The 10592-nt window shown below is 27.7% G+C and overlaps 1 protein-coding gene across 1 annotated transcript; it reads right to left on the bottom strand.

Annotated features, from left to right (window-relative positions):
- Nucleotides 1–4023: 4023 nt before the first annotated feature.
- On the bottom strand, nucleotides 4024–4586 carry LOC136074294 (uncharacterized). Its single transcript, XM_065786600.1, has 2 exons — nucleotides 4363–4586; nucleotides 4024–4321 (listed from the first exon to the last, which is right to left on the bottom strand). The coding sequence occupies exons 1-2, from the start codon at nucleotides 4584–4586 to the stop codon at nucleotides 4024–4026; spliced, it is 522 nt and encodes a 173-aa protein (XP_065642672.1).
- Nucleotides 4587–10592: the final 6006 nt, after the last annotated feature.

The following is a 10592-nucleotide window of genomic DNA, read 5'->3' as shown; positions in this document are numbered from 1 at the left end:
AAAATGAGTCATGAAGTAAACTATCTGACTAATAGATTAAGAAATGCAGAAGTTATGAGCTTTAGTGCCAACAGGGTTAGAATGCACTTAAAAGAATGTTCAGAGAATTCAAACCTAATTTCTCAAAAAATAGGTTGATGAGTAAGTATACGCCCAAGCAAATCATGTGAATACAGATATCTAAAAAAGAAATAGCCAAATTCAAATTAGTCTCACAAAGATCAAGTAAGTTTGAATAACTTTGCAAGAGTTAAGATTCAGCAGATGGAAAGTTACTACGAAGACCACGTAAAAGATATATTGAAAGGATTAGTTGGTGATGATTTTTTATGTTTAATATTTTTGAGTACTTTGGTTATGATTTAATTTAAAGAGAACTTGACTCATTTATAGATTGATTGGTAACTTGACTCAATCATAGACTGATTGATAGCTTGACTCAATTATAGACTGATTGATAGCATGCCAAGCAATGAGTTGTGTAGCTAAGCATATACTTTTGGGGATTACTGCAAAAATGAGTTCTTCTATGTTTATAAACATTTAAAAACAAAATCTATAAATAAATAAGAAAAAAGGTGACACAAAAGTTTTGTTTTTTGAGCTATTTATTTTTTGTTCGATTAACATTAAACCACTCACTTAAAATATTCTGAAACGAGAAGGTTTTATTTGCAAGATTAGAAATGAAAAGGCCAATGAAAATTTCGAGTAAAAGAAAAGTTTAAAGAAACAAATGGTACAAGCTCAAGTTCATTCACGCAACAAACTGAATAATATGCAAATTGCATTATTTTTCAGTTTGTTGAACTATCAATCATTGTTTGAGATCAAAGCCGATTCTGCACAGCTAAATTGAATTATGAGCCATTGCCACAAAAGAAGCTCATGAAGCTCAGCAACTTGTGACAAACAAGTAACTCCCTTTTATCACAACTTGTGAAAAACAAAAAACTCCCTTTTATCACAACTTGTGACAAACAAGTAACTCCCTTTTATCACAACTTGTGAAAAACAAAAAACTCCCTTTTGTCACAACTTGCGACAAACAAGTAACTCCCTTTTATCACAACTTGTGACAAACAAAAAACTCCCTTTTGTCACAACTTGCGACAAACAAGTAACTCACTTTTGTTACAACTTGTGACAACCAAGTAACTCCGTTAACAAACTTTTATTAAATTGTCTCAAACTTTAAGCATGTCTATTATATCAAACTATGTTTTTAAACAAAAACTATAAATTCAAATTAATTTAGTTTCCAATTAAGTGATTTTTTGATTTCTTTATATAATTCTTTATATATGATAGTCAAAAGCACAGACTCTTCATGGAAACTGGGACGGAAACACTAAAGATTTTCGCGAGCGTTGAAAGATGTCTTATGTATGACTCAGACATTGCTTATTGTAAGATTTCAGAAAAACTAAATGTCCATGTTCTGCATAATTGGAAATACTCGACTGATCATCTCATTAAATTTTAGAATCTTTAAATCATAGTTGAAGATACTTGTTCTAGACTTGATCTTGCCAAAGGAGCTTAACTGTCTTATCAATTTTTTTTAGAAGCTTCGACAGAGTTGACCAGAAGCAAGAAACTGTCCTACAAACTGAAATGGCAAAAAATGATGAAAAAAAGATATAGATATTTCATCTAATATTGGCGTTGTAGAATCATATTTAATTTTGTATTTCTCTTTTTTCGATGACATAATTTGAATAAATTTATGTAGAAAAAAAAAAGCATTATGTAACTTTTAAATTAAAAGTTCGTTGAAATCTAAAAAGTAAATATTCTTAAATAAAGTTTAAAAGTTTAAAAGTAAAAACCGAAGTTTAGTTTGAACAATCAAGCCTCTGATTAAAATAAACAACAACGAGATGTTTGTGATTCTAAATAATAACAAATCTTGCTGCAAGTGCAACGTTTATTTGCTGCAAGTGCAACGTTTATTTGCTGCAAGTGCAACGTTTATTATTAATTGCAATAATCAAGAATGTGACTTGATTACTCGGCGCTTTATCACTTGGTGCTGCTGAATTTAGATTAACTGACAAAAACAAAAACCTTTTTAAAAATGTAAAAAATTGTGTAAATCACTAATATTATAAACTTTGATATTAAAAATATATTTTTATAAAAATTTTTATGGAAATAAGTTAGAAATTAAATTTTTGTAAAACGTAAAAAAACGGATATTTTAATTAGACTTAAAACTGTATGGCCACCATTTTTTTCAATTAAATTCAAATAATTCTTTTTAACGTTTTTAAATTGAAATTTAGGATGCCAGCAAAGTTCTTTTCTTGTTATTTTATTTTTTAACTTCAGTTTCTTTTTTCTTGTTGTTTTATTCTTCAGTTTCTTTTTTCTTGTTGTTTTTTGTATTCGTTTATTATAACTTCAGTTTCTTTTTTGTATTCGTTTATTATAACTTCAGTTTCTTTTTTGTATTCGTTTAACATTTCTATCAACATTTTCTTTATTTTTGATATTGTTACTGCCATAATAAATTTGATTTAAAAGCCAAATCAACTTTCAAAGTGCTTAACTAAGCTACCATTTTTAAATCGCCACCTTTTTAAATCTTTTTTAACTTAAAATTTTCAAGATACGTTCAAGATATATAGTAAATAAATTAAATTTCAAGTCAGTTAAGGTTATTTGTTTCAATGACAAGCGTAAAAATGGAAGACACTGGAGTTAAAATAGTAGCAAATAGAAATAGGCTACGTAAATATAAGCCAAGCTTATATTTAATCAGTAGCCAAAAACTTACTTTTTGCCTGCAAGTAGAAATTATGTTTTCAGCTACCAATGTTAAATATTAGTTGATAATAGTGTATTTAAGTTTTTTCAAGTGTTTGAAATCTTTTCTTTCCATTTTTTGGATAAAAAAGACAATAATAAGAAGTATTAAGAAAATACTTCAAGAAGGGTCAATCACAGTGTTTTTAGTATATAGTAGTGTTATATAGATGGTATTCTATCACGTGACGTTAAAAATGTTTACATCGTGACGTCAATCGAACACCATCTGTAGAAGTTTTGATAGTTGATCGGTGAAAAAACACCGATATGTTTTATAAGACCCAGCCAGCAATAGCAAACCGGCCCCGTACGGTTTTTATCTGGGCTTACGGGAACGGAATTTAGATGGGCGCGAGTTCTGGTTTCTAGACGGATCCCGTATGGTTTAAAAATCACGCAAGACTTCGCTTCTAACAAAAATGACGAAAATGGGCTAGAAAATCTGAGATTTTGACAGGTTTTTCTTTTGGGGCCATTTGGAGTAAAACAAAACTTTAGTAAAATGCATTAATTAATCGCCAAAGCAAAATTTTGTGACAAGGAGAAGGAGGGGGGTTAGTTGAATGTGACGTCACAAAAATTATTTTAGTATTACAGTTTTTACAAGTAAATCGGGTCAAAACCAATGAAGAAGAAGATCCCTTAATGGCATTTGCTCTCTCACAAGAACTTCAAGAATCTCAGATGCAGCCCATCGTGGTCAAATCTCCAATTCAGACAGATGAGTACAAATCCATGCCAAAACCAACAAAAGTTGATGGCCTGAACAACATTTTAAACTGATGGAAAGCAAATGAGTTGAAGCATCCACTTCTTTCAGCTGTTGCTTAGAATTGGCTTTGCATTCCAGCATCATCTTCTTCTCCGAACGGGCTTTTTCTTCATGCTGAAGCATTGTTTCGTGCAAGAGAATTAGACTTCAGTCTGAGAAAGTTGATAAACTTCTTTATATTCAGCAAAATTTTGACTGTGTTGAAATTCGTCGATGGAAGCTTATCTCCAAAGATAAGTTTGATGTAGCTCCGCATCTCCATGAAGATAATATTATCCCTGGGTCAAGTACTGATTAATAAACCATTAATCAGTAATAACGGGTGATGCGGAAGTTATCGGACAAAATAAAAACGTCAATAACTTATTCAAAAATAAAAAAACAAACTACTATTATATTTTTTTAAAATAAAGCATTTATCTTTTAATAAAAATATATTATTTTTTATATGAAAAAACACCACCATCTGCAATTGATCTCAATTTTGCTCTGACGCCTTTCATATGCGACTGTAAAAAGTTTAAATCAATTTCTTGTAGTTTTAGTTTAATGCGATCAATCAAAACTTGCTCTGTTGAAGCTTGCCAATCTCCCTCGTAAACCTTCTGTGCCAAATGTCCCCAAAAATTTTCAATTGGTCGTGCTTGAGGCACATTTGGGGGATTGGATTCTTTATCAACGTAAAAGACATATTGGTCTATCCAATTTAGAGAATCTTTAGAATAATGAGACTTGCTAAATCTGGCCAAAATAAATAGTTAAAGTCTCCATGATACTTGTGAATAAATGGAAGAAGTCGTTTTTCTAAACATTCATTAGTATAGATTGATGAATTGATCGCTTCAGCCTTGGAAGTGCGAAACAATGGCTCGGACATACCACGGCCAGATATGGCTATCCAAATTAATAATTTTTTTGGAAATTTCTCTTTTCCTATAAAACGAACACTTTCTGGGCATGTCTTTTTGTTGTTTGTGAAGTATCCAGAAATTCCAGGCATGTTGTTCCCTGCAAAACAAAAGTTTTTTTTCGTCATCGATGACTAGAAGCGATTTTGTGTTATAGAGTTGGTTAAATAGTTTCCTGCTTCTTTTCTTTGCCTTTATTTGTTGGTCTATAGTGTATTTTGGAGTCTTTTCACGTTTTCTGTATTTAATATTTATTTTTTTTAACTGACGACCAATTGTCGATTGATTTACACCGAATTTAATACCTATTTTTCTCTGACTGACCCCTTTTCGATTGTTGACAAGTCCCGTTAATTCGGCTTTCTTTTCTCTAGTCCAGGATGTCGGACGACCAGGGTGCTTTCTATCAAAAAACGATTGAACAGTTTTAAGTCTTTTTAGGTTATCATATATTGTACTTCGAGCTAATCCTTTCTTTTCAAAATGATTTACGATTTTTTTTTTTTTATATTAGGTTTATTTACAAAAAACATTTTTAGTCGCTTTCGAAAAGATTCTCGTTCAGCTGCATTTAACCTCATTTTAAATAATTGTGTTTCAAATAATAAAGTTTATATTTTATAGAACGTTTATGCCTACGCATAAAACCACAAAAACTAATTATTATGCTCAAATAATGAAATTAGGATTTGTCCGACAACTTCCGCATCACCTGTTATGGGATGTTAATCAGTTCAAGTTAAAACTAAACATTTACATACTGAAAACAGTTCTATGATTTTTTTGTGAAAAAATATGATAAATAAATATTTTGAGAAAAAAAATAATTCCTTTCCAAATTTTTAAAAGAAAAATGCACTTGAAGTCTTGTAATTTAGAAAACAATTTCAAGACTTAATTTTTGGTCTTGAAAAGTCTTGTCAAGTCTTGATTTTCTTGAGATTTTTTTTATGTAACAAGACCACTTTGAAAAAGTATTGATATGTCTTGAAACATTTCAAGACTATAATGGAATTGTCTTAGTATTGGTATTTAAATAAACTTTTTACGAGACAAAGACCCTTATTATTAAGTTTTAAGAAACGAGGAACGGGCAATAAAAACACAATAAAAAATTGATATTTTTATTTTTGTTTTACTTTCTTTGTGGCATAAATTCTTGGCAAAGGGCTTTTAATATTATGAAGGTGATTCAATAACATTTTGTCCTTATAAAGGAAATGATTTTTATATAAACTTACAGTTCATATAAAATAAAATTTATAAAAATATATATATAAATTATATTTTATATGAACTGTAAGTTCATATAATTAAAAATATATATTTATGAACTGTAAGTTATAACTGTAACTGTTGTAAGTTATTATAAGTTATAGCAGTTGTAAAGTAAGTTGTAACAGTTATAACTGATGTATAGGTTATAGCAAATGTGTATGAACTGTAAATTACAGTGTAAGTTTGTATAAATATTCAACGTTATATATATGTATACTATATGTAAATATATATATATATATATATATATATATATATATATATATATATATATATATATATATATATATATATGTGTGTATATATATATATATATATATATATATATATATATATATATATATATATATATATATATATATATAACAATATGATATAGCCTGTATATCATTATTGTTAAAATCATATTTACAAACCTTTCATAATTATTTATTAAAACTGCAGATACATTCTGGTTGTTTCTAGTCAATTCTAGTCAAACATATAGTCAACTATATATATATATATATATATATATATATATATATATATATATATATATATATATATATATATATATATATATGTATATATATATATATATATATATATATATATATATATATATATATATATATATATATATATATATATATATATATATATATATATATATATATATATATATATATATATATATATATAGGTTTTATTATATCTAGTAATATTATATGTATAATACTTAGTTGTTTTTTCCATTTTCTTGCAGCATAAGAGTTGAGAATATTTCTGATGATTTACAGTAGATAAACAATGACTGTGGGCATTATTTGCATGCTGATGTTTGACTAGAATTGACTAGAAACAACCAGAATGTATCTGGAGTTTTAATAAATAATTATGAAAGGTTTGTAAATATGATTTTAATAATAATGATATACAGGCTTGTTTATTGGAATGACTGTGTGAGACTGATGTAGGGAATTATTTGAGATTACCAACTTAATGGTTGATATTTCCTCCAATTATTACGATTGAAATATTGTGAGAAAATACATTTTTTATCTGAAGAGTGTTTTTTAAAAATCTTACAATATCTTAAAGTATAAATATGCTAATATATTATTATAAAATATATATACATATTTTTTTTACAGCACTCATTGAAACAAGATATTCTATCAAGAAAGAGTTGCTTAAAGAAGCAGTTTTAACAACGATTTAAAAGCTTTTAATTTAGAGACAACCGCGAAGACAGATGATACATGATTACAGAATTGTTTAGAAAGTTACTCAACAAAAATGTAATTTTAATTTGCTTTTTATTCGAAATAAATAAGCATATAAAATTATATAGTTTCTCTTTTATATTTTTAAAATTTTTAAAGTAGTTTTGCAAGATTTGCTATAGTTCTTAGGGGAAACCCATATGGGGCCCAGATGGAAACCGCGGGCAAATACCTCCGGAATCCCGGAGGGCTTTTTATATAGGGCCCTTACGGGTTAATAGTTGGAATTTATTTGGGACTCATACGGGTAACACGGTAGACAAACCCATATGGGTCCCGGATGGAAACCGCGGCCAAAAACTTTTTTAACTGTAAACAACCATTGACTGAAGTACAAGTTTATATAGAATCCTACTTTAACGCGATTAGTGTTAAATGTGCGAATAAGCGCAAACTTATTTAAGTGTGACAAATAATACAATAAAAACTGACAAACTGCATAATATTTTTATTTCATAAATAATTAAAATATTTAAAAAACAAAATTACAGCCTTCCTTGACAAAAACCTTACATAAGGTGTGAGTAAATTTTGCTGCCAGTGATTTACATTTAAGTAGAAGTAGGTACTTGTCTTTATTCGTAGAGGTTGCTATTGTATTGTAATTCTCACCAAAGAGAATATTTATGGCAATAGACGTCTTCACAGTTCCGATAATTTCATGCGCACGTATATTTAGTAGTACATCATGGTTCTTTATGCGCAGAATCGCTTGAAAACAAGTAAATACGCATATAAATTAAGATAATAACCTTGAAAGAAACAGTTGTTTACTTGAGATTTTTTTAATTTTTTCATAAAAAAGACATTGATTTAGCTTTATATAAGTTTATTTTAACCATTTTAAATCTAAAATCTAAACTGTTTATATGTTTTTGTTATATAATATTGGTATTCAAGGAAAAAAACAACAAACTAATTTGTACGCTGAGTGTAAAAGCTCTTAATAATATTTAATATTGATTATAAAAATGAGCTTTCAGGAAAAAAGATTGCAAAATAATAAAATAATGGTAATATATTATATATATATATATATATATATATATATATATATATATATATATATATATATATATATATATATATATATATATATATATATATATATATATATGTATATATATATACACACATATATGTAAATATACACACATATATAAGTATATATATTGTATATATATATATATATATATTATACACACACACACACACACATACACACACACACACACACATCAGCTCTTAAAAAGTGCGGAAATGCACGACTATCATTTCCACACTTTTTAAGAGCTTTTATTTCTTTCATATATATTCTATAACACAAACATATAAAGATTATAGTTATATAACTTATAATTATATAATACAAACATATGAAAAGTATAATTATATAAATAATGTAAATTTAGACTTAAAATAGTTAAAATAAACTCAAATAAAGCAAAATCGATGTCTTTATTTAAAAAAAAAGAAAAGAAACCTCATGTGAACAACTGTTTCTTTCAAGAATGCTTTCATAATATATCTGTGTATTTACTTTCTTTCATAAGGGACCACAACGTGCTATTAAATATGCGCGCGCACAATATTATCGGAATTTTAAAGAGGTCTATTAGAATTTTTTAGTCATTAAATGAGTATATAAATTATTTTTTAACAATGAGTTTAGTATCGCCTATCTTTATACAGACTCATGTTCTATGTGAAACAGCATGCTTTTTTTAAAAGATATTTCACCTAACCCTGAAGCTAATCTCAACTAATCCTAAAGTTTATTTCACCTAATTATACTAATCTAAGCTAATACTGAAGGTAATCTCAGCTAATCCTGAAGCGCAGGACTGTTTATTTCATTATTCTTTATGTAGGTGCTCCAAGAAGTCCTAATGGTCTTATCACAGAGCACCATGGAGTATCATTTAACTAGGAAGTTTACGCCTTCTTCCTTACCAATTCTTCCTTACCAAATTCCTTACCGAGCCGGCTATGTATATCTGAATATATAGAGCCGGCTTTAAACCGCAGACCTTCTGGTCTGAATCTATCATCATTATTATTATGAGAAATACAAAACAAATTGCATACTCATTTTTAATGATTTTTCTTTTTTCCTATGTTGCAGTGTTAGCATTTCCTCTGATGCAGTGTTAAAATTTCCTATGATGCAGTGTTATCATTTCCTATGATGCAGTGTTAACATTTCCTATGATACAGTTTTAACATTTACACAATAAATAATTTGTTTTTTGCATTATTTATATGTGGTACTGCAAAACATGTATGATGTTTTATATGAATTAAGTTTTATTCATTTATCTGTTTTCTTAAGTGCTACAAATAGTACATACGGTCTTTTTATTGAGCACCGGAGAACTTATGACGAAAATATGACCAGAGCTGGAATTGAACGTTGTACCTCTTAATTCTAAAGCAAGCGCTTAAACCATCACCCAATATTTATATATATATATATATATATATTCATTTATATCATTCATTCATATAAATATAAATATTCATTATTACACTTGATTAAATCATAATAACTGTTGACGTACATAAAAAAGGTTTCATGTTCCAAAACAATTTGCATAATTCATAGTAAATGAATTATGCAAACTGTTTTTTGCACTTAAACTTTTTTTAATGCGGTTGTGACATAGTAGTAGGGCTTACTTTATTGGAAAGAGTTGCAACATCCCTGGTAGTACCGCGCTGAAATTAATTCTCGTAGTATCAGCCTAGCTTGTAGCAATTAGCTACTTTTTGGAGACCAAAATAACTTGTGGTCTCCAAAAAGTAGCTAACTAGTTATTTCTTTTTTTGTTTTCGACACTATTCATTAAATCCTTTTCCGACGCTGTTCCTTTTTTTTGCTTCACTAGGCCTTTTTATTCGACACTATTCTGAAGCTCATTTTTTGTTTTTTCAAAATTCGTTTAAAAAGGCAACTATAACAATTTTTAAAAAATCAAAAAAAAATGTTTTTTTGATTTTTTAAAAATTGTTATAGTTGTATTATTTTATAGTAAAAAATGTAACAACTAAAGCCTTAAATTTTATTTTAAACTTTAAATTTAAATTTTATTACTATTTTATTTTATTAACTATGCTATCAGCCATCGCACTTAAATCTGCAAAAAATATAACAAAGCGTCAACAGAAAACTTTCAAAACTTCTTGTTTTAAATTTAAAATAGTTTACTGATTTCATTATATTTTTTATTGTTATAACTATTCACTATAATATTTAATTTTAAAGCTGTTCCATATCTTAGGCCCTCGATAATTTATGCTGTATTCTTTATATTTAGTTAGTTTACAAGGCAGTGTGTAAGCGAACTTCTCATTCAATTTCATAGAATAGTTATTGTTTTGATTTATCTCAAGTATTTTTTCAAAATTTTTGGTGCGCAATTTTTTATATAATTATGTATGAAGATCACGTAATAAAATGTATTTATTTAACATATATTCATTTTCATTTCTCTCCCTTCCATGTTTATATCTGCTTTTTCCATAAAGAATTCTGATAACATGTTTTTCCTC

This window comes from Hydra vulgaris, chromosome 01 (assembly GCF_038396675.1).
Source record: "Hydra vulgaris chromosome 01, alternate assembly HydraT2T_AEP".
NCBI lineage: Eukaryota > Metazoa > Cnidaria > Hydrozoa > Anthoathecata > Hydridae > Hydra > Hydra vulgaris.
The sequence above is the reverse complement of the archived record's forward strand: the minus strand, read 5'-3'. Positions and strand labels throughout refer to the sequence as shown.